General features: G+C 40.8%; 1 protein-coding gene across 10 annotated transcripts in view; it reads left to right on the top strand.

Annotated features, from left to right (window-relative positions):
• Window positions 1–23765, top strand: part of RBMS1 (RNA binding motif single stranded interacting protein 1) — a 217372-nt gene extending 193607 nt beyond the window's left edge. For 4 of the 10 annotated variants that reach the window (XM_047772720.1, XM_047772719.1, XM_047772724.1 and 1 more), the window contains exons 7-15: window positions 9440–9555; window positions 10692–10741; window positions 10868–10961; window positions 13414–13461; window positions 14355–14405; window positions 17546–17656; window positions 18596–18676; window positions 19963–20047; window positions 21095–23765. In XM_047772720.1, the coding sequence (XP_047628676.1) occupies window positions 9440–9555; window positions 10692–10741; window positions 10868–10961; window positions 13414–13461; window positions 14355–14405; window positions 17546–17656; window positions 18596–18676; window positions 19963–20040 (629 nt within the window). In that variant the 3' untranslated portion in view covers window positions 20041–20047; window positions 21095–23765. The remainder of the gene's footprint in view (window positions 1–9439; window positions 9556–10691; window positions 10742–10867; window positions 10962–13413; window positions 13462–14354; window positions 14406–17545; window positions 17657–18595; window positions 18677–19962; window positions 20048–21094) is intronic. The other 6 variants (XM_047772725.1, XM_047772726.1, XM_047772728.1 and 3 more) reach the window with 3 other exon arrangements.
• The last annotated feature ends 1192 nt before the right edge of the window (window positions 23766–24957 follow it).

The raw sequence follows: 24957 nt of genomic DNA, 5'->3' as shown, positions 1-24957 counted from the left end.
ACACCATTTTCTGATGTTTGAGGATCCTTCTTGTGTTTTAGTCTTGCCACCCAACTAGTCGGCAAGTTCTTTGGCAGCAAGAGCTGTGTTTTGTTGGTTTTTTTTTTTTTTGTCTTTTGTCTTTTTAGGGCCGCACCCGTGGCATATGGAGGTTCCCAGGCCAGGGGTCTAATCGGGGCTGTTGCCACCGGTCTACACCAGAACCACAGCAACACAGGATCCAAGCCACATCCAAGCCATGGCAATGCTGGATCCTTAACCCACTGAACAAGGCCAGGGATCGAACCCGCAACCTCACAGTTCCTAGTCGGATTCACTTCCTCTGCACCACAATGGGAATTCCAAGAGCTGTGTTTTATATTTTAACTTTGTGGTAGGCACAAAAAGCCTGTCCCTCATTCTCCACCAGCATAGGTTACCAAGTAGTTTCCAAGAGTGTTTTTCTTAGAGAGCTCATCACAGTAATCATGGCTTTTTTGACAGCCTTTGAGAATATCTTTTGCCCGTAAGTGAGGCTCAGCTGCTTTTAGGCAGGAGTTTGAAATGTACAATGCGAGATTTGGAAGCATGCTGATGATCAGTGAACCCCTTTCCTCAAAAGAAGTCTCCAGTGGGCTTGAGAATGCACAACAAAATTTGAACCCAGTTTCAACTTCTCTGGATTGTTTTTGGCACACATTATACAAGAAAGAGCTTTGACTTCCAGCCTGTTTTATCAGTTGCGGCTCTCTCCCCACCGGTTACCTACATGGCTGCTCTGTCACGTGAGTTTCTCCATGGAGAGCGTATGATTCTTTTCAGCAGAACCAGCTGAAAAACAAAAATATTATCAGGCAAGGGTAAATTGAATGAGCCTCCACTTTAATGTTTAAATACAGTGGGCTCACTGCTAGGCAGACATAGCATTTCCTAAATACAGTCAGAGGATGGTTTATGTAACGATCAAGTTGCTTAGCCGGCATACACAGAATTACCCAGGATGATTTGCATTAGAGCACTCAGATTCTTGCACGACTGGTGATTTGCCCGTGACATTAGCCAAGGAGAAAAGAAACCTGTATTAGACACAGTCCCCAAAAGACACTTTCTGCACATTGACAAGCTGAACAGTGTGACACTCTTAAGGAGGTTTCTAGATGGTAGAGCAGAAGGAGGTCAACTACACACACGAGTTGTCACTTCTGATATGCCACCCATCATCCCTCTGCCAACACACTTTTCACATCAGGGTGGTGTGGCTGGGTTCCCCAGGCCAGGCATACCCCACACTGACCTGGGACATGGAACATAATGTGGTACATATCTAGAGTTCCAAAAGAATCCGGTATACTGCAGCACCATGTTTTCTGCAATCCGCTTTCTGATTTTACTTTTAAAAAATCTGGTGCTTTTGTGTCTGATGTTACCATATTTTCATTATCTTATGGTAAATTCTTCAAGCATTACTTTATAGTTGGTGTTAAAAAAAATTGCTCATGAGGGCTTTCCTTCTATCCATCCCTACCCAGTCTCATTTTTCCCTGAAAATGTTGAAGCCTTGTCCTTTGGATTTACCTTGACTTTGAGCACTGGCTGTTTTGCAGTACGTCAGTTTTGCTTGGAAGGACCCCAAGAAGGGTCAAAAAACTGAAAACTTCTATGGGACAATCTAGGTGAATTCCATAGAACTCAAAAATAAGTACGTCCTATTTGCTTGATAAAAATTCCATTCTGGAGAAATCATGCAGTGGTGGTTTCCCACCCAGTGGATGTTAGAAACAAGTGATGAGAAGTCCTAGTGAGAACTGATGTCCAAATTAGGAGATGTGCCCAAGGCAAAAACACTGTCGCTCATGGTCACGATTCAAGGATTTGTCTAAAAAAAATGTTCTTCCAGTACCTTCCTGGAAGAGAGTACAGCCTCCAAGAAGACTAATGCACATGGCATGTTAGCTGCAGTTCTCCACAGGCTGCTTGCCCTGCTGCGCTCTGTTTTTGATTCTGTGGGAAGCGCACACAAGGCTACCCCTGGACCAAGGCCATGCATGTATTCAGTACTGCAGGAGGCAGTGTGATCACATCACTCTTTCTGGACCTCTTCTTGATATTAATGGAGTCTGAATAAGTCCTTGTGTGCTAAAGACAGAGAGTTTTTTAAAAGAAAAAAGTGTCGGCGTTCCCATCGTGGCTCAGCAGAAACGAATCTGACTAGTATCCATGAGGATGCAGGTTTGATCCCTGGCCTCACTCAGTGGGTTAAGGAGCAGTATTGCCATGAGGTGTGGTGTGGGTCACAGACGCGGCTCAGATCTGGCGTTGCTGTGGTTATGGTGTAGGCTAGCAGCTGTGACTCTGATTTGACCCCTAGCCTGGGAACTTCCATATGCCACAGCTGCGGCCCTAAATAGACAAAAAAAAAAGTGTCTGGTCACCACCGTGTTCATGCACATTCCCATTGTTGCAATGGCATCATTCGGCTGCATCGCCCAGAGCTTTGCCTGGGTCATGGAAGAGCTCCAGCGAAGTGTGTACATGACTGCTGGCCAACTCCATCCAAAGACCTAAGCTTGTTTTACATCTGCTTTCTGTGTTACTTTGACTTTTCAGATTGGGTACATGCCCAGGAGGGCTTGAAAACTGCTCTTACCCACATTCTGGAATGTTCTTTACATAGGGAAAGTTACTAGGGCCTTATCCTCTGCGAGGAGACAGAAAAGGTAATGTTTAGAGGAAAAATTACGAATCTAGTAAAAAGGCTGGAAATCTTTCACAGGTTTTTATTGCCCGTTTCGTTTCCTGAATGTTTGTCTTAAGCCCTGTTACTGTATTAAAAACAGAAAATTTTGGCACCTCTAGGACAAGAGAAATACTTGAAGACACGTGCGATGCTCCTGGTACCTCTAAGACAGTGTGATCATACCTTTGGGACTGTGACATGTTCACGTCTCCCTCACCCAGTGTGTACAGTAGAGCAGGGTCTAAATGCGCATATTGTTGAGCTGTTCCCTCCACAGGCTGGAAGCTTATGAGTAAATCATTGCCATGAAAGCAAAAGCGCTGGAACCATCCTGGGAGGCCAGGGGGGTGAGGGCTGTCTTGCAGAACCAAAACCCTCATACATTCTCTACCAAGGAAGGAAGTCTGGCTTTTACAAGGGACCACACCTAGAAGTGTGCCAGTGTTTTAGCTCCAGTGCTTTGAATGCCACGTCAGGCTTACGATGAGACTGCGTCAGGCAGCTGTTACCACCCTGGATGGTGACACACACACCCCCCAGCAGGCCCCCTCCAGTCGCCTTTCTACACCTTTCTACTCAGGTTCTGCCAGAGACGAACAATAAATCGTGGAGTAAGATTTTATTAAAGCATAAAGATCTTGGGTGGAAGATATAGGTGTTACTATGAAACAGTTTTTTTCTGAAAGGCGTTTTCCAGTAACTTTATCCTTAACTACAGCTGGAACGTTTCTTTTTTCTGTGTGAAGCCAAGGCAGCAGCCGTCACCAGCTCGTTAAATTTTGCAGAATCAAATCCCATGGGAAACAAACTAGTTCCCAAAAATGCTTATAACTTCTGAACCAGAAGTTCCTCTCCTGAGAATTTAACTTAATAATGCAAAGGTAAGAGGAGGAGCCCTTCATCAAAAATGTAAGCTCTTCTTCTTTTTAGTGTGCTAACAACAATAGCTAATACTCATTGAACTGTTCTAAGCCCTTCATATATGTTTATATATGTCAATTGTAACAATCCTTAGAAATAAATACCATTAGTATCCCCATTTCACAGATTATGAAACCAGAGACTTGCCTGGGGTCACTAGCTGGTAAATGGCAAAGCCAGATTGCAAACCCAGGGAGACTAATCTAGGGCCAACATTCTAACCACTTTGGAACCTGACCACCAATATCGCATTGGCACTGGGATTGAAAAGATAAACAAGACACACAGATATTTGTACAGTGTTAGCCATAATAAGCTATACATGATCCTTTTTCAAGTAGAACATTACATAGCCATTAAAAACAACAGTTCTGTAACAAGCTAGAGAAAGGTCCACAATGTAAATGGTAGAAGAAAAGACCCTATAATTGCAAAAATGAAATAGAGTTAGAAAGGAAGTAAGTAGAGAATATTAAAATATTTATAATGGAATGATGGGCAAGTATTGCATTTATGTTTTCTATGTAACCTGATTTTACATAGAAATGTTGGATGTTGTTTAACCATCACTTTACTGATAAACAAAGCTGCGTGGGAACTGGAACCTCCCTCTACGGGTCCGGAAAGGAGGAGAGACAGAACCTACCAACAGATTAGGCATCTGCAGAGAGACACTGAAGCTCTGCCCTGTAGTTGTAAGAACAGCAGGGTTTGGTCAGAAACAAAGAGGAGCCTGAAATAGGAAATGATGTTGTCCACACAACGAAGGGATAATATTTAATTGGAACCTTAGGCTAAAATTTTTAAAGGAGGCCTGGATAGTTTTTTGCATGTTATTAGTTGAGGAATTTAGAAAGTAGCCAACATTATTGAAAAGAAATCTAATTACAGTTGTTGAGTGGGCTGGTTTCCCACTAGTGATGGAAAAGCTTCGATCACGGGCAATTTATGGTTTACAGACTGTTGATTGGGATAGAATACTGCATAACTTTCTGGGTTTTTTCAAAATGGGAGTTTGGAAGTAGCAGTTTCTCCAGCTGCTAGAACAGGATGAGGAGAGGGTCTACTTTGTTACAAATACAGAGAAGCCCTAGTCCTCTGAGCTGTTAGATGAGGCAAGTGAGGAGAATGTCCGAGAGGTCTGGTCCTATGCTACAGTGCTTAGTCAAAACAGGCATCCTAGCAGAGATGCTTAGCATGGGTATCCAGGGAAGACATTTGAGCCTCAGTCACTGCAGAGTCTGGCTTCGGAAGATGGGTAAGGACAGGACTTGATGATGTACAGTGAGGCGTCATGGGCCTTAAGAGGGACCGTTAGTGCCACAAATCAGGCATTTTGTAAAAGATCGTCCCTATCGAGGGCACATTGGAGATCCAGGAATGCAGTTGCTGTAGATGGTTCTTGAGAGATGCCCCCAAAATATTAAATATTAGATCAGTGATTGCCTGCGGCACTGCCAGTTAAAGGTTCTACCACAGCAATTAAGCTTCTGGAGGTATGTGTTCTTGTTGGTTCTGAGGAACAAGGAAATAACTTCTCTGTCTTGGGCAATAAAAGGATGAGACTCTGCCCTGAGAGATCTCACAAGACATCTGAGACACCCATTCTACAAACCCAAAAGATCATGATTCATTAAGGAAAGTTCAGCTTTGAATGCGCTGCATATTTGGCAAAATCAGTTGATATGGGGTAATTTTATGTAACATTCTATCAACCCAATACAAGAATATATCTTAAATCCAAATTATTTATTATAACACTTTGCATTTATTGTTTCGCACAATAAGGTGAAGAGTTGCTAATCTAGAAAAGTGGCCAGAGATTACAGGTTGACTGTTACAAACTATTTTTTAAGTTAATATACCCAAACGTGCCTGTTGATCATAGGCCTGTGTACTGGTATTCATGGCACTTCCTTTTCTGCAGGCCATGCCTCCCCAGTACTCCTCAAGTGAAAATGTTAGGTACTTTTCCTGTTTCATGGCTGAAAACTTCAGATCTTATATTGAACTCACTCACCCTGAATATTTAATTCATTCTTGCTGAAAGTATCCAGGGCAGCAAACACTCAACATGCAAACTATTATGTAAAGAAAGTGCAAAGTTTAAAAAAGAAGATGTATAGAGAATGCCCCCTTTCTTACCCCTGAGTCAATGGCAGACACTGGCCATTGTCTTCTAAAAAGAACAGTCCAGGAAGTCACCTAAAGGATATGTTCTGTACAAAAAGCTGGCGTCACATAGCACCTCCCGGTCTTCAAACTAAAACTTGAGTATCAGGCTCCAAAAAGCAAACTAGAGACTATCTCCTGGTCTGGAATGAGCCACAGTACATGCTAATCCAATAAGGAGCTCTCCTTTTGTCAGTCTTGCACACACTTAGAAATAAGTGGGCCATGACCCAGATATTGCTGTGGGTGTGTTTGTCTCTCGATTCAAAAATGTAACTGAAATCATCTGACTCATGCTCAGTTTAATGGTCACATAGATGTCTTTAAAAAAACAAAAATCTCACATAGTTGCTTTCCTAGAGAACATTATCCAGTCTTCATAATAAATCAGTTATCAAGAACACTTAGGAGGAGTTCCCGTTGTGGCACAGTGGAAACAAATCTGACTAAGAACCACGAGGTTGCGGGTTTGAACCCTGGTCTCGCTCAGTGGGTCAGGGATCGGGCATTGCCATGAGCTGTGGTGCAGGTTGCAGATGCAGCTCGGATCTGGTGTTGCTGTGGCTCTGGCGTAGGCCAGCAGCTGTAGCTCCAGTTCGACCCCTAGCATGGGAACCTCCATATGCCGTGGGTGTGGCCCTAAAAAGCAAAAAAAAAAAAAAAAAAAAACTTAGGAATAAGCTCTGTTTCATACCCTCCAAGTCCAAGGAGCAGCAGCTGTAAAGAAATACAGCTGTTCCTATATCAGAAGTATTTCACTTCTGGGTGGCATTTTTATTAATAACAAACGTCTCGAAAACAGTACTCTGTACCATAAATAGCTGAGCGGGTTTTTGTAAGATTGGGGACACACTCATCCCCATCAGATTGTAAGAACTGTGACCCTGTTTTAGCTTCCACTGTATCCCTAGCTCTTAGCACTATACCTTGCACATAGTAGGCATGCAGTAAAAATTTCAACTGCTAAACAGACCAGAGAAATTTTAATAGAGGGAAGAAGCTGTTAGGGTTGTATATTGCCCCTGAATACTGGAGCATTTCCATTTCCTAGAAGCCAGGAACCAGCAACTATCTTTAAAATGTGTCATTTCTACTGGTTATAATCCTTTAAAATAAGAAATTTGTCTTCCTAAGATATGGGACACCTGCCAGTAGGCAAACTGTTTTAACTACTTACCTTTTTGGTTTCACTGGGAGGAAAATACCTTAATGACAGCACAAAATCATGCAGCAAATGTAATTCATTTTTTAAAGATTCAACCACATTCTGTTCCATTTGTTTCATTTAAATGATATATTTACAAACATTTCATCACTCGCTTGATGTTTACCTCCTCATTAGATGTTCTTAGCAGGCGTTATTGTTGCCTGAAATTGCTTTTTCTTTGACAGAGCTTAGTCTAGATGAATGAAAATGTATTGGAAGCCCCTTCCCACAGATAGGGGCACTTGGCCTCTCAGCAAACATGTGGCCCAGTGCTGGCCAGGAATTGCTACGCCATTGCTTCCCTTCACACCTGCCTACCCAGGCAGCCTGGGGAACTTCCAGAATGAATCCCACCTGGGCCAAGTCAACTTTTTTTTTTTTTAATTTGAATTTCAGTCTAGGAGCTAGTCTTTATAATGCCTCTAGATAAAAGCCGTTCCCCAAAGGGGGGTTACGGCGAGGCAAAGTCCTAAAACATCAGGTGTCACTGGAGAAAAAACATTTGATGCCACAAGGACCTTTCTAGACCCATGGAGAGTGAGATCCTGTTTCTCTCTGAGTTCTCAGGTTGTCCTTAGAGGTCAAGGATGAGGCGTCCCCAGCCACACCACGGTAGACAAGCACTCTCCTTCCTCACATTTGAATGCCATCTTCTCTGGCCCAGTTTCCAGCCCAGATTCCATCTGGTCTGTCCCTGAACGGCCCAATTGTAGAATTAAAATCATCATCATCAGTGACTAGAAAGCTCTCTTGTTTCACCGCATCTGTGTCCTTTACCTTCTGTGATTGTTGGTGAAGGTGGAAATTTCCCAAAGTCAGTATCTTTTTTTGGAAAGACAGAGAAGGTAGTTCAGGAAAGTACGATTTGGCCCCAGTCCATCTTCCATCACACCCGCTTTGCCTTAAATGGAAGAATGGGAGTTCCTTGTTCAGGAAATGGGTGGGTAGAGTCAGAGGGAAACTCAGGACCCCTCTGTGTGAATGGCAGGGCCCACCACGTCTCATCAGACACATGACAGTTTTGCTCTCACCTCCTGGAACCCGTTGCAGTACAGCTGCCATTCAGACGTGAGCTTACATGCCAGCCCGCCCCTCTGGAGTGTTCACACCAGGGAGAGGAGAAAGGAGTGCCAAACAGCCTCGACAGCTTGTGGGAAGGAATTGCAGTTGGGTTTTGGTTATGTTTTGTTTTTTTGGCAGAAGAGTACTGAGAGGCACTATTGCTTCCACCCTGTCATTAGTGGGTGGGTAATAGAGATATAAAATAAGAGATGAATTAGGATAATAAGAGGCAGAGGAAAAAGGAGTAAATTTTCCACAAGCAATATTTTTCCCTTCATGGTTATTTAACTTTGAAACAGAACTTGAAAGTAGTAATCACGGTTCCACGGTAGACAAAGGACAGAATGTGCGAGCCAGACAGGAAGGTGTGATTGTCTTTATTACATTAACTAGAAACACATGGAAACATGCACAGCTTTCAGGAATACACTGCTACTTCCATTACAGAAAAATATTTTTTTTAAAAAAACGAAAAGGCATGGGTGGCCTACTATGCTGTCACTTTTTTTTTTCTTTTTTTAGCTAATGAATATATATCCCTGGTAAGATGGTCTATTCATCTTATGCCTTTTTTGCTTTTCTTTGTTAGTTTCTTGGGATCATTTGATGAGGCGGATGTATAGTAAAGCAACACCAAGTGGGATGATTAAAAGCACAGAAAAACCTTTAAATAGGGTGGACAGGTGTTTTCAGCTTACAACAGCTGTGTTCAGTGCTGTATCCCCAACATAAACAAATAAGACCATTCATATCCATTCATTGATTCAGCCTGGAGAGAACAGTGATGAGCAGAAGTCACTGCCTCCATGGAGCTTATGCTCTAGAGGAGAAACAGACACCAGACAAATCAGCACAAAGTATTAAAATTGCTGTGAATAAAAATACAGTCTGAGCAGTATGAAAGGGAACTTGTTTTCTGCTGGAGGAAGTGAAGATCTCTCTGAGGAATTATAATGTGAAGCTGTGGGAGCATTTCTGAGTTGAGGGGGCGGGGAATAACACAATCCTATATACATTTGAAGATTGACAGAGATGGAATTGGAGAGGGTCCAGCATGGAAAGAAGAATGTTTCTACCTAAAGAAGTACAAAAGCAAATCCACAACTTCCTTTGCTTCCTCAGAGTAGCCCTTTCAATTTATTATACTCTGGCTTGAAAACAATAACTCATGTATTTCCTGTACTATATTTTTCACCAGTGGATCCTCTTAAAAGGTCTGAGTCAACTTTGGCCTTGACATGTGCTGTCAGGTCCCTTAGAGCACTAGCACTGCTCCTATTAAAAAAGAAATCCAGTTACTTTTTGTCACTCGTACACGTGTTACAGTTTGGGTTTCCTGTTGTTTTTCCCTGTTTATTCAGCTCCTACAGAACCCTTATTGTGTAAGTTTGCGGACGGGGGACAGAAGAAGAGACAGAACCCAAACAAATACATCCCTAATGGAAGACCCTGGCATAGAGAAGGAGAGGTGAGACTTGTAAGTCCTTTCCTGAAACTTCAGTGGGGGTGGATCATCACAGAAGCTACTTGAGTAATCGCACAGGTGGCATCTCGATTTGGCCACCACACATGTAGAAGAGGTGACCAGGAATGAAACTTTATCAATCCAGATAATGTCACATTAAGATGTGGTGCTAAAAGAGTGATGATTTTCTAGACAGACAGACAGATGGTGGAAACAGCTCTTTTTACCACCCAGCTACATAGACGGTAAAAGAGCATCTTAAAGTAGCTGTGAGAAATGCACAGGTGGCTTATTGTTTTAATGTCGTGGTTCCTTGAGTTTACATTTAAAGTTATTCAGGAGTTGCCATCGTGGCGCAATGGTTAATGAATCCGACTAGGAACCGTGAGATTGTGGGTTCAATCCCTGCCCTTGCTCAGTGGGTTAACGATCCTGCATTGCCGTGAGCTGTGGCGTAGATCACAGACATGGCTCGGATCCTGTGTTGCTGTGGCTCTGGCGTAGGCTGGCAGCTACAGCTCCGATTGGACCCCGAATGGGAACCTCCATATGCCGAGGGAGCAGCCCAAGAAATGGCAAAAAGACTAAATAAATAAATAAAAATAAAGTTATTCAGGGATGATTTTAAATATTATTACAATAAATAGTATATTTTTCATTGAGATGTTTTGCCTAATTCCTTTAAATAATGTTCTTTAGGAAAAAAGCTTCATTTCTCAGTAAAAATGTTGACCCTCCATGCCCCCATATTTATTTTAAATGAATTGTTCTTTTAAGTAACATACTAGTTCAAGACTGCCTCAGGAGGTGTTATGCAGAAGAAATGTTCTAGAATCTGTACTGCCCGATGATAACCACTAGCCACTTGTGGCTACTTATTTGAGGCACTCAAAATGTAGCAAGTATGGTAGAGGGACTCAACGTTTTGTTTAAATAGCTGCCTGTGACTAATGGCTCCCATATGGGAGGTACAATGCTGGTCTAGAGCTTAATTCTCTTGTGGAGTTTATAATTATGCTTGTCTGACAGAAACTCTCCATTTTATCAAGTACTACTGAACTATCACTGTTTTATGTTGCCATGCCTGTGAGAAATTGAATTTTTAATTTGTGCCTTTGCAGAAGAATGTTTCTTTCTCTTTCCCATAGGCTGGAATGACACTTACTTACGACCCAACCACAGCTGCTATACAGAACGGGTATGTCATTATGATAAGTACCTAGCAGCTTGAGGGAAATTGTGAAGGTGGACAACATCCGACATTTGTTCTGTGCATTATTCTATTTAAAGGATGACTTAATAAAGGCTTTTGTGTTTGTTCTAGATTTTATCCTTCACCATACAGTATTGCTACAAACCGAATGATCACTCAAACTTCCATTACACCCTATATCGCATCTCCTGTATCTGCCTACCAGGTTTGTACCTCTAGGATTCATCAAGAGTATGGCAACTTGCCGACCATAGATTGCTGCTCTATTTGTAGGTGTCTTAAAATCATGGACATTTATAATGAAATTTTAAGTCAAATGTTACACAGCTTGGATACCCAATTTCGAACAAGCTGCTTTTTATTTGACAGCGTGATTTATGTTTAAGAATGTACAACAAGGGGAAATGGCTGTCTGTTGTCAATGTTTGAAATCATAGCATTTTAGGATTGGGACAAACCCTAATCCATCCTTCACAACAGGCCCTGCTCTGGACACCGTGTGTCCCCAAAACTGAAACCCAAACTGCTGTTAAGTAAAGTACAGAATAGGTGTGCACCCTTGCCTTTGTTACCTTGTCAGCAGGAACTAACAAAGGTCAAGTAAACAGGCTGGTAAGTAAAGATATGTCTCTCTTAAGTGGCATGAAATGAGCAATGCCATGAGATTTGAGGCCAAAAAGAAGGGAGGTGACTCCCTATTTAGGTTGTTTTGTAAAGAGGTGTTACCTTAAACCCCCAGCTTAGAACCAAAATCTCTCAAAGCACCTGTTATAATATTGATCTGGTTTTATTGCAGGGTAGCTCCTATTCTCCATGAACCCATAGTGCACATATATTTTTCCTCCCATATCAGAGTGCCTCTCACAGGCCCAAACAAGAACATGTTAAATAACAGAGTTCAGTGACAGACATGGGAATACGTGTTTGCTGACAATTAAGATCCAGTGTGCCTAACTAAACTTGTGTGTATTCTTGTTTTTAAGACAATTGAATTAGATATTGTCACCCTGAGAGATAGGGGATGACAGTATCTAATAACTGTTATTTCACTTCTATAAGCCTCAGCTTCCTCATCTTTAAAATGGGGATAATAATGGTTTCTATCTCATAGGCTTATTATAAGAACTGAATGAGATTATCTCCATGAAGAGCTCAGCACAGTACCTAGCTTATCATTAGCCTTCAGTAAATGTTATCTATGATTACTAATATCCTTTACATTCAGGATTAGCTGGCTGATAAGAGTATATCCATTCTGCTTTTTTAAAATAATGGATTGGTCAACACAAGCACTGTCATAAAGGCGGCTCTGTCTAAAAGCATAAAAGTAGCTTTTGGGCAACAAAGAGAAGTGATTAAACGCACTAAAACCCGGGTAGTCAAAGTAGCATTCATAGCCTCCCTCAGCTTCTAGGCTCTTTTCATTTCCTTTCTCTGAGTCGTCACTCATTTTCTTTTAGCTGTCTTGATCGTTAAGTTCCTTATGCTGGTTCTTCAATCTACTGGGCATAGCACTCACTCATTTAATGCCTCTTTAGTGATTTTGAACTTGAGATTTCTTTGTTCTCCTTGCCTGTATTAAGATTCAGTGAGATCTGCTCTGGTGCATTTTCCCTAATTAACAGTTCCTATGTCTGATATTGAAAGGTAGTCTCCTTTCTTAACTGTCTGAACGTGGAAACCTCTTTACGTGTATCACTAAAAATAGGAACAAGTAAGCTTATTCTCAGGCAAATGAAAGATCGTGCAGATTAATTTAAATGTTTGCTTCTGTAGATATTTATAGCTATCAATGCATCTCCTTACCACCTCTTTTTTCTCTCTTTACTATAAAAGCAGTGAGCATTTGGGCCACAGAACTATTTCACAGAATTAAAAAAATAAATAAATTAGGAGACCAGTAGTGTTAATAGATTTGATCTACCTAACATTTCATTACAAAGTCCTGATTTCTTCACCTGGGCAATCTGTTTCTCTAAGATACGTGTGAAATTTCATTCCAGTTGCCTGGAATTCAGTGCTGTAACCTTTCAGAGTGATTCTTAGCCCCATAAGTTAAGGGACCCATTGGGGTCAGCCAATGAGGTTTAAGTAGTCTTGTGATTCTCTTAAATTGTTTGCAAAATGACACTCATATATATGCCATTAGTTCAGAGGGGCAAGGGAGATGTCTGTTTCCCTCATTGGGTTTTCAAAGAGATTCAAAATCCAAAAGTGGGTGAAGAACCACTGATAGAGAATTTACAGGCCATAGATTATTATTCCCATTTTATAGTTAGGGAAGATTGAGGAATAGAAATTGACAGCGGTTGATTTGCTGCTTGAGAAAGAAAATTGGATTAGATGTCATGGCTCCCTAACCCCGTAATGCTATAAGCTGTTAGATTATTAGGACCACTGAAGCATACCAAAAACGGGTGCATCTGGCCCAAATTAGGGTCTCCAGGGAGCTGCTTGCCTCCCCGTGATTCATTCAGTGAAGGTCTTGCACTCATGTTGGAGTGGGCCTTTCTCCACTAAACCACCATATGCTTATATAATTGGATTTGAGAAATTGGCATCTGCAAGAAACCACCAGTATCCCAATGGGGAAAGGCTGCAGTCCAGATAACTGAAATGTTAACAAGGCAGAAGCACTTAACTTTGGTCTGCCTTAGGTGGCAAAGGAAACCAGAGAAAGCAAGTATCGGGGCTCTGCTATCAAGGTAAATCACAATACGTTCTTCCCCCCTGACTCCTCCCCGTATCCTCTCTGTAGAACCTCTGAAGTTAACCGTAGGGGATGAGACACAGGAGGGGTTTGTTCTTAAGAATTAGGAACTGAAACTTACTGTGAAATTACATAGTCTCAGGAAAGCTCTAAGCATCAAGAAACGGGACCCATATTCCTTCCCCGGAGTGGCAGAGACTGCATGTGCTTTCATTCTCGCCACAGAACTTGACTCTCGTGTCATATTTCTCAATCCAGAGGGTCTGCTGTACAGATGCCCTTTTGACTGTCATTGTCAGGATCTAGTTACTAGTTTCATTTCCTAAATCTGGATTTCAGATTTTTCTGTTTTCACACTAACTAGAAATCGTTGGCCACTAGTCAAGATATCTGAAATTTAATGTCCGGGGTTTTGAGAAGGGATTGAATGTGGTTCTTCTTTTTAAATAAGCACAGACATTAATGATTAGTTTCTAATAAGATGTGCTGGAATTAATTCTCATTCCTCTCTATTCCTAAAGCACTGACATTTATACCTTGATTGTCACACTTTGCATTAGCTAGTTGTTTACTTGTTTATCCCTTGCTTAGACAGTAAATTTCTTGCGGGGAGGGGCATGTCTTATTTGCCTTTTTTCTCTTTGGTACTTGATACTCAGTAAATACTTCCTGAGTGGGCAAATGGAACTTGGTTTTAAAGAATCATTTCATCCTATTCAGAGTGACCAGTTTGTCGAGAACACTAACTGCCTTAATCTTTTTAATCATTGATAGTACTGTTTCCTTATTTGCCTTCTGTAGACTTTAACATAATTAAAAGAGATCTAGAGAAATAGGAAGTGTTCCAATGGAAATCAATGTTTCTTCCAAAATCCTCCCTTTTTCCAGGTGCAAAGTCCTTCTTGGATGCAACCTCAACCATATATCCTCCAGCACCCCGTAAGTTTTTCATCTTAATAGCTTTGTGGTTTGCAAGTAAGCTATGGATATGTTAAAGACCATTCTCTGTGTTAAAACCATATGTCCGAATTGGTGTAAGATTTGGGACATTTTAAGCATGAAATGTACAGGTTCATTAGAAAACTTAGACACACCTTGTCTTAAATTGATAGTTAACATTAAATTAAATTTGCAGTCTATGAGCACTTCAGTGTAGGTGATTGTTCAATTGAATTTTTCATTTTTTTTTTAATTTTGAAGTTTTTTTTTTTTTTTCTTTTTTAGGGCCGCAGGTGTAGCATATGGAAGTTCCCAGGCTAGGGGCCAAATTGGAGTTACAGCTGCCGGCCTACACTGCAACCACAGCAACACTAGATCCAAGTCGCATCTGCAGCCTACACCACAGCTTGCAGCAATGCTGGATCCTTAACCCACAGAACAGGGCCAAGGATTGAACCCACATCCTCATGGATATTAGTTGGATTTGTTTCTGCTGAGCCACAATGGGAACTCCTGAAGTTTTTTTAAATTGCTAAAATTTTTAACTGTACCTTCCATGAAAAAACTCTCCTTGTTTAATGCAAATGTAAAGTATTCAAAATTGAGCTAGAGTTTTTCATCAGTGTTATTTAACCTCTCCATGGAAATTAAAAATACTAAAGTAGTAATACCTTCGTTGGTAAATAACAAAGGTAATTTCTTTAGTGGCTCAAGCATTTGTTGTAGTTTTGTGTATATTACATTTTTTTATTGAGTTACTCTTCACCTTACTTGATAGGATATTTAATGTATTTTTCAAAGACACATAAAATCCAGTTGGTTAAATTAAAATACAGGTTTAAAAAGTTGAAAAATAAAGATGGAGAACAAAGGCTAAGAAAGCCCAACACAATGATCTAGATACTTGCCATGAGGTGGCCACAGATTTGGCCATAAGCTTTCTGGTAACCAGTGCAAAATGAGAATCCTGATAAGCAACAGAGTTCACAGTACTCATAAAAACAGATAGGTTGCTTAGGAAAAGCACACTATTCTTGGCCTTGAAATGAGATAGGAATTTCTCTCAGGACAACTCATGAAAGAGAGACACTATTCAGTGTTAGATCAGGCATGTGAAATGGTCCAGGAACACGTTCTGAACAGGTAGTTGCTGAGATGCTTTGAAGAAGCAAATAAAACATGGATAACACAGGAGAAGAGCTCTCTGATGATATATGTGTGTTGTGTGTCTGGATACATGTACATGTGCACATAAGTTTACTCACACATACATATATGCACACATGCTCCCGCAACCCACACATACCTACACATATATACAGATTTATACCCATGAAGAGACACAAACACACCAGTGGCAGTCTGCGTCCCAGGCACTCTATGGCACCATATTTTGAAATGCAGGAAGTCAGCTCACTTTTCATTTAAGGGCTTCCTAGTACAGCAGCTCCTACAGATGAATGAGAAAAAGGAAGAGGAAACTCCTGCATATGCTGGGCTTCTGAATCCTTTCCATGTTACCACATACTTTTTGACTGTGCACTTTAAATTTTTGAGAGGAAAAAATATCTTATGAAATGCATTAGTACTTATTTCTGACATGAATCTATATTCTTTGGCTGGGACAGCAGGTGGGCAGTTACAGAGGCAGCACATCTCAGTTTAACAGCCTCGAGACTGTAGTGGTATGTGCACAAGGCTTCTACCTGAGGATTTATTCCTTTTGACCACCCGGATTTAGACTGCCTACAACAAGTAAAGTGCCAGCACACCAGTCTTTGCCCTCAATTGTGTATCTAATTATCAACAAATAACAGTGTATTTAGGAGATGAGTCAGATACAGCAGTACCAAAAGCCTGATTTGTAGGGTGTATCAGAATAATTGCATTTTTAAGTAATTGGGTGATTGCAAAAGTGAGAGGGATGCTATAATCCATAAGAATATTATAACAGGATAAATCAGAATGCAAAAATCCAGAAATAGAATGAATTAAATTTCATATACAATGTACCATTAAATCATCATTAAAAAAGGATACCAATGACAACAAGGCAGCAAGTTAGGTAAATATTTATAATGAAATATTAAGTTAGACGCAAAACCCCAGACAGGAAATAGTTTATGTACCCTGGTTGCAACTCTGTAAAAACATGTAGAGGTCAGAATCCAGGCAGTGTTACCCTGATAGTTCTTATAGCCGTGTTTTAGAGACAGTCTGGGTTATTTTATTTTATTTTATTTATTATTATTATTTTCGCCTTTTTTTTTGTCTTTTCTAGGGCCGAACCTGCAGCATACGGAGGTTTGCAGGCTAGAGGTCTAACCAGAGCTGTAGCTGCCGACCTTCTCCAGAGCCACAGCAATGTAAGATCCAAGCCGCATCTGCAACCTACACCACAGCTCACAGCAACGTCAGATCCTTAACCCACTGAGCGAGGCCAGGGATCAAACCCACAACCCCATGGTTCCTAGTTGGATTCCTTAACCACTGAGCCATGACGGGATTCCCAGCCTGGGTTATTTTAAAGACTGGAATGTTTTCAAGTAAAATCAAAGATTCTGAAATTGGGTTGTTAATCATCTCTGACCCTGTGTCCTCGCTCCTCAGGCACCAAATTTTTGTCGCATGTTCTGAGAAGCACTGAATGAATGAAGAATGTGATCTTGATCCTAACCGCCTGACCTTGAGTCAGATGACTATTGTTTTTTTTAACATTTTTAAATGAAACACTATATTTTATGATATTCAATATAGTTTATTTTTTTGTGAATGCAGAAAACATTAATTGTCAGTTGCTTTTAAAAAATTAAGCCTTTTGTAACCCTGGCCACAAGTCGTTTGCAGTTCCTGTCCCAGCTCCTCCTGTGGACTCTGGCTTTACAGTAAGCGAAAGGAAAGGAAAAGGTGTTTGATACAGGGATTTCTGTGAAGTGAGTGTCCTTTAAAAAGTCTCAGGAAGCACAATCCAGCAGAACATTTTTAAGAAATCATTTACAGTATCATTTGCCGATTGAAGGGGAGGTTCTTTTTGCTTCACATTCCTCAGCAGACAAAGGTATTTCCTTTGAAAAAGGTGGTTCCAGAATCCTCACTCCATCCCGCAGTTTGTTTCACTTGCTCTCTCTCCGACTCCCCAGGGTGCCGTGTTAACTCCCTCGATGGAGCACACCATGTCACTACAGCCCGCATCTATGATCAGCCCGCTGGCCCAGCAGATGAGTCATCTGTCACTAGGCAGCACCGGAACAGTAGGTGGCAAATTAATATCGTGTCTCAGCAAACAGAGGAGGGTAAATGAATGCAGCCCATGTCTTCCTTATCAGTTAAAGGCTCTGTGATGTCAAAGATTAGTCTGTCTGATCCCCTCTCACCTGCAAATAGCCTTCCACATAGCAAAAACCCAGATATTTCTTGATTAATTGATGAACTAAAAGCCTGTCCTCTGGGTATCTTTCTCTTCTTTATCAGAATATAGCAGCCATAGAAGACTACTTCTAGCTCTAATAACTAGTATCATTCATTCACACTGGCAGACCTGGTCTCCTGAACCAAAAGATAAAGGTGATACATGGTCATAGAGGCAGGGGATTTTTTCCTCACTTACTTCTTCCCATATGGATTTCAGGGGCACTGAAGCACCATCTTAGTATTGACTAATTTTCTCCAAGTCCAAGGATTCAGTTGGGTATTGGGGTTTACCTGATATCAGATTAACTTCCAGGGTTGATGTATGTAGCATTTAGATGGTAAGATGGCCAAAGGCTTTTAATTGAGACCATATCTATGGTGGCTTAAAAGAGCAAACCGCTGTGTTTTCCTGGCTTATGGTCACAAGCAGCAGCAGCAGCTTGTTAAAGGCTAAACCAGAGCCACACAGAGCCAGTGAGAAGTCTCTCCTACCTTGGATGAAGATGATTGTCAGCATCTGGAAAGCAAGGGTCTGTTTCCTTTTTCAGCGACCCGTTAAAGATATAACCAGTCATTTACTTCTTGGGTCTCCACCTATGGAAACCGTTTTAGACACTGGTACAGGGGGGCTGCTGGAAAATAGTGCGGTCCTTTGAGAGAGAGAGATCGTCTACAACACAAGAGTACATTAGAGATGTTGAATAATTGAGCATGAGAAACTGTCATGATCTTTACCCAGGACTTGTCATTGCCCATCCTGACCCTATTCTTCCTTCCAGTACATGCCCGCCACGTCCGCTATGCAAGGGGCCTATTTGCCACAGTACACACATGTGCAGACGGCAGCAGTTCCTGTGGAGGTTGGTACAGACCGTCCGGGTGGCCATTCTGGGGATGAGTAGTTTCAGAAATGGGTTAGATTAGAACTCAAAGAAGACTCCATCAAAAGTCAAAAATGTGAATTGAGTTTAGAGGGAGCTCACACCTGGAGTTGTTTTCAACTGTGAGATACAATTCTCTGCTTACAAATTAGTGTAATCCACAAGCCCCAGGAGTGTTTTTTCTAAGCTTTTAGCACATTTCATACCTCTTGAGGTCTCTGTTTTTTGTCCTATAAAACGATTCTCACAGGAAAGTTAAGATAAGGCTGAAGTTTGCAGTCCCAGTACCAAAGATTATATCCATAATAATAATCACAAAAAGAAGTGAGTTATAATTAAGATACTTGAAAAAACTGATGTTACAAAACACAGTCACAAGGATGAGGAACAAACCATACCTGTTTTTCTAGAGGCTGTTAGTATAGCTAAATAACTCTTAGTTCTTACAACGGAAGATACTGGTATGATATTGATAGGGAAAAATCTGACTTGAATTTAAGTTGGACAGAAAGCACAGTATTTTCCTGCAAAGCATCCTTGAAATTCCAAGGAAATTAATTAACCCAATCAGTCCCACCTGGTAGGCAGATCCCATCCCCACCCCCCATAGGTTCCAATTCCAGAAGGACTAGGACTGTGGCTAGATTTAGAGGGAAGGGGAGGTATGTTTTGTTTTGTTTGCTTCTCAGTGATTTAAATCTGTGCAATTATTGACAACCACAGTCACAGTCCCTTATCTGCAATGCCAAAACAAACAAATCTGAAAAGAAACATTTCCCTTGTGACGACTTTAGCAAAAAGCCTACCTGTGGCAAAACCCAACCTGAACTGATGCAAGACAAAATCTTTACCCACTTACTCTGTGTATCCATACCTTTCAGCATAGACTTGTTAATGTGTTTATGAGGTATAGCCCCAGACCGAACTGAGTGTAGTCTCTGATATACAACATGTGCTTACCATATTTCAGATTCTAAAATCTGAAAGTACTGAATTCCAAGGCACATCTGGCCCCAAGGGATAAGAGACTTGTTTGATGAATTGTAGCTCAATATAAAGAGACAACTCATAAAAGTTGGAGAAAGGTTCTTTGGGTCTGTCAGATGTTTTAATTCCTTAGGGAAATAATTAACTTTGAAAGCTCCGTATTACATTAAGAACATCACCTTTAAGGAGGGCTTGTTTTTAAGACGTGGGACTCGGTCAGACCTAGATAGAGATTGGAGTTTTCACTGCTCACGTGTCTCATCTGTTCTGCCTTGTAGGAGGCGAGTGGTCAGCAGCAGGTGGCTGTAGAGACGTCTAACGACCATTCTCCATATACCTTTCAACCCAATAAGTAACTGTGAGGTACGAAGGAAAGGTGTCCATCACTGAGCCATCACTGTAGGGCTCAAGTCAAGGGAAGTCGATGATTCTTTTATCAAATATTGGTACTTAGACCGACTCAGGTTTGGTCACACTGGTTTAATCATGGCCAGGGAATCCAATGTTACTGAAATGGTAAAATCAGTGATTCTGTGAATTTTTAGATTAAGTATTCTGTCCACAAAGAACAGTACCTTATACTGATGTCAAATGTGTATTTACTCTCTCTTCCTCCCTACCCCCTCCAAAAATTGGTAACATAACAGAGAACACCAGGTACCAATTTGTCCTTCGATACATTTATACATAAATAATACATGTATATTATTTTAATGCTCTTAAACTGAAGGAAATACAGCATAAGATTTCGCTTAATCTAGCATTACAAGACTAGCAATATGTTGGCCATGAATCTGATGTGACTGTCCTTAGGTTGAGAGATTGCTTTTCCAGCTTAGACCACAAACCTTGACACTTGTCACTCTGCCATGCAGATTGCAGTAAAATAGCTGTGTGGAACTTAGAACACCTGAGTTTCTGGATTGCTCTGGTGACAGAGCAATTGGCAGGTCCCAGATTTGAAAAGGTGGACTCAGGGCGTGGAAAGGGACCCTCAGTTTCAGAGTTTGCACTTACTGGCCCGCCACCAGTGATGAGCACAGCCTTTCTCAAACATGAATATCTTTAAAAGAAGGAAGAGATGGAAGTTCCCATTGTGCAGTGGTAACAAGCCCGACTAGTATCCTGAGGATACAGGTTCAATCCCTGGCCTCTCTCAGTGGGTTAAAGGAACCAGCGTTGCCGTGAGCTGTGGTGTTGGCCACAGACGTGACTCAGATTCCGAGTTGCTGTGGCTGTGGCGTAGGCCAGCAGCTATAGCTCTGATTCAACCCCTAGCCTGGGAATCTCCATATGCCGCAGGTATGGCCCTAAAACGCAAAAAAAAAGAAAAAGAAAGAGATGACAAAGCTCTGTGGCATGTTATGCCAAATGTACAGAAACATTTGTTTTTTTATTTTTCTCTTCCAGGTGTACAGAAGGGTGTTTGTTCTTACATGAAGAAGGGTATGAAGGCTGAACAATCATGGATTTTTCTGATCAATTGTGCTTTAGGAAATTATTGACAGTTTTGCACAGGTTCTTGAAAACGTTATTTATAATGAAATCAACTAAAACTATTTTTGCTATAAGTTCTATAAGGTGCATAAAACCCTTAAATTCATCTAGTAGCTGTTCCCCTGAACAGGTTTATTTTAGTAAAAAACAAAAAACAAAAAAAACCAAAAAAACAACAAAAAAAGAAAAACAAAACAAAAGATTTTTATCAAATGTTATGACGCAAAAAAAAGAAAAGAAAAGAAAAAACTTCAATTTTCTGGGTATGCACACAGACCATGAAGACTTACCCCGTGCATGACCGGATTTTTGTGGTTTTGTTCATTTTGTGTTTCATTCGTGTTTTTTTCAGCTGTATGAAATGGGCTTTCTGATGTTTAAATAGTCCGACTTCACCCATGGTGTTCTGTGCTTGCAGTGCGAGTGTTGCCGTAATTCCGTGTTGCCGTCGGTGTCTCTTTTCTTAGCTTTCCGGTTTTTTTGTTTTTTGTTTTTTTTTCTTTCAACGTAGAGTGAAGTGTCTTATCCTTTTCTATGAATTCCAATTTGCCTTAACTCTTTTGATGCTGTAGCTGTTTCAGTAAAAGTTAGTTCAAACTAATGATGTAGAATGCTTTGACCAAATGGGCTGGTCTATTATGCCTTGTAAAACAGCAGCATAGGGCTTTTAAAAGGTAGTCAATAAAAGTTGCTGAAATTTTGGCTTTTTAAAATATGTAGTAGGTGTTTTTAATGATTTTTCACATAAATGTGTAAGGTAGTGAAATGCAAGAAGGGAAAAATGTTTTGTGTGAAACACATTTTCTGACTGGGGAACTTTTAATAGGTAAATTGTTTGTAAGGCTGTATGCCAACAGTTTCCTCTGATAGTTTGACTGATTTAGGATATCTGCTGTATGATGCAATGTAAAGTCTTTTTTGCCTTTTTTCAGGAAAAAAAAAAAACCTAACTTGATGTTCTAGATTTAGTGTAGGTAGCGTTGGGGCTGGGGTGGGGGGCAGGGGAGGGGAATCACCGACTGTTTTGTCCTTCCTTTATACTAATGATAGTGCTTTAGAATGAGAATGACGCCTGAGATCTGGCAAACTGAAAAAAAAAAAAAAAAAAAAGATTGCTATTGCAACTAAATGGCAAAAGCTAAAAGTAAGGATTTATCTTCAAACATAGCTGAGATATGAATAGAAGCAAACGATTGGCTACTAGCTCTCTCTATTATGTAAATTTGCGAAATAAAAATTACTTGGCACTTTTAAAGGTAACTTCACCAAAGACCGAAGAGCCAGTAACCAGTAGCTCCAACTTGTCTCAGCATCACATCTTCTGTGCTCTTTATTTTTGCCGGACCAGTTTGCGGTTAGAAGAATGTGCCTTTTTTGTACCTTTGCATTTAGGTTTTATAATTTTAATTGATGTATGGACACACACAAACAAAAAAAGCATGAAGGAAGATTTGGATCCAAGCAGTGCCACACTTTACATCATCACTACAAGTGTTAAGTGTAAAGAAAAACCAATTTTGAAACTATGAAATTCCTGATTCATAAATAACACAGTTATTTCTACTTTGGAACATTGAAGATAATTCACTGTTATTACAGCTCTTTTCTTAAGACAATTGCATACGTTTGAAAAGCAATGATAAATTCAGTTGTCTTCCAAAACTGTGTACTTGTCTGGTCAACTGTGTGTGATCAGTTATCTACCTCAGAGTCTATTTTATTTTGTGCTGGGACAGGTTGCTGGCCCTCCCTGTTTCCACAGACCAAATCCTCCCTAGCTCAGGAGCTAGGGCGAAGCCGTTATTTCTTTCGAGTATTTTTTAGTTCTTAAAATTTATGCTTATATTTGATTATAGATGTCAGTGACATTTCATAGTTTCAAAAGTCCTTGCTGCTCTGAGAAGTGTAGATTCTAGTGAAAATTCCATAGTCATAAGAGAAATGTGTTTTTGTTTTTGTTTTTGTTTCCTTTTTTTAAAGTTGTGGTATTATTGGTTCTATGCTCCCTGGAATATTACTGCTTTGTGAAAGTCCAGACTGAACGCAGCACTCTCCTTGGACCTAGTACATTATAAACCTGGGTCTCTCACTACTTGATATTTTTGCATTAGTTAAGACAGAAATTTGATAGCTCGAGGGGAGGAGAAATCTGCTGCTAGAAATGTCTGAACTAAGTGCCATACTCGTCTGGGTAAGATTTGGGAAACATAACCTCTGTACATAAAAAAAAAAAAAAAGAAAAAAGAAAAAAAAAATCAGTTAAACATCACATAGTAGACAGCCATTAAATTATAAAAAAAAATTAATTTATGAAGAAAGACCTTTTGTACAGATTGAAAAAAAGATTTTCATAGAGATATCTATATGATCAAGAGAGTTAATTTTTTATTTTTGTTTTACTAGTGCCACAAACTTGCCAGTGGTAACTTATTTGTCCGGTTCAAGATAACTCTGTAGTTTTCTTTCCTAGGACTTGTTGTTAAACGCCAAAAGACATTTTTGAACTGTACATTTGATCAGATTGTTAGCTTTTTCTGTTTTATTTCTTTTGAGAACCTTTGAATAAAAAACATCTGAAATTTTATTTTTCCTGTCAATTTCTTTCTGGTTAGAATACATGTATATCAGAATTTCATTTCATTTCTGATCTCTCCCTTCACCTCAGTGGATTGGTTTGAAAGTGAGTTGAAAATTATGTCAGATTCAATATGTACTCAAGGTACATTTCCTTTATTTTTTTATGTATTTATTTTGTGTGTGTCTGTGTGTGTGTGCCTTTTAGGGCTGCACCTGTGGCACATGGAGGTTCCCAGGCTAGGGGTCTAATTGGAGCCACAGCCACAGCAACGCAGGATCCGAGCTGTGTCTGCAACCTGCAGCCTCATGGTTCCTAGTCAGATTCGTTTCTGCTGCACCACGACAGGAACTCCAAGGTACATTTCCTTTAGAAGAATTGGAAAAACCTTCCCAGACCTTCTTTTTACTACTTTCAGTTCGTGTACAGGGGCAGCCACCATATTTCTTCCCAACAAAGTCCATCTTTGGTCTGTTCTTAAGGACCAGTGAGCCAGACCCCTCTCCTTCCTCCTTCCTTACTGCTGCTACCTTTTGAACTGTGGCACTGTCATTTCCCAGCAAGGGGGACAGAAAGTGTCCCATCTCTGGTAAGCAGGCTCACAGGTTAGGATTTCAGGAGGAACTTATCTGTGCCTCGCTGACCCAGGCCTCCTATAGTGACTTCATTTGGCCATCCCCAGTAGGAGGCTCCAGCGCCACACTCATGGGGAGGGACAGCGGCTCTCTTCCACACTGACATGCTTTAGCGAAGGCTCTTAGTACAAGAGATTAACTCCTTTTACCCAAAGTGAATGAAATGTTTTAGCGTCTTACAGGATTCTGTTTCTGCTGCCCAGTGATTCTTTCCTGGTGAAAGGAGTGGGCAAGAAAAATACCCATAACCTCCATTTCTACAATGCCTGCCCTACAGTGTGGACGATGGGCGATGTGAATTAGATACCTGGGGTTTAGAGTACATGACTTGCCAGAGCCGGGAGAGCCCTCCTGCCCACTGGCTCTTTGAGAAAAGAAACGGGGTCTTCTGATGATAACCAGAGCTTCAGAGAGAAAGGAGTTGGGGCCGGAGCAAAGCATGGCCTCATTGAGATCCACGCAGGCTGCTAAAAATGTAAGCTGTGTGGCCTCATGATCTGCCCCTGCCTCACTTGTTCCCAGGCTCTTTCGCCCGTGACCACCAACCAAGAGGCAGGAAAGAAATA

This window comes from Phacochoerus africanus, chromosome 3 (assembly GCF_016906955.1).
Source record: "Phacochoerus africanus isolate WHEZ1 chromosome 3, ROS_Pafr_v1, whole genome shotgun sequence".
In the NCBI taxonomy this organism is placed as follows: Eukaryota; Metazoa; Chordata; class Mammalia; order Artiodactyla; family Suidae; genus Phacochoerus; species Phacochoerus africanus.
Note: the sequence above shows the minus strand (reverse complement) of the source record. Positions and strands in the feature narration are given on the sequence as shown.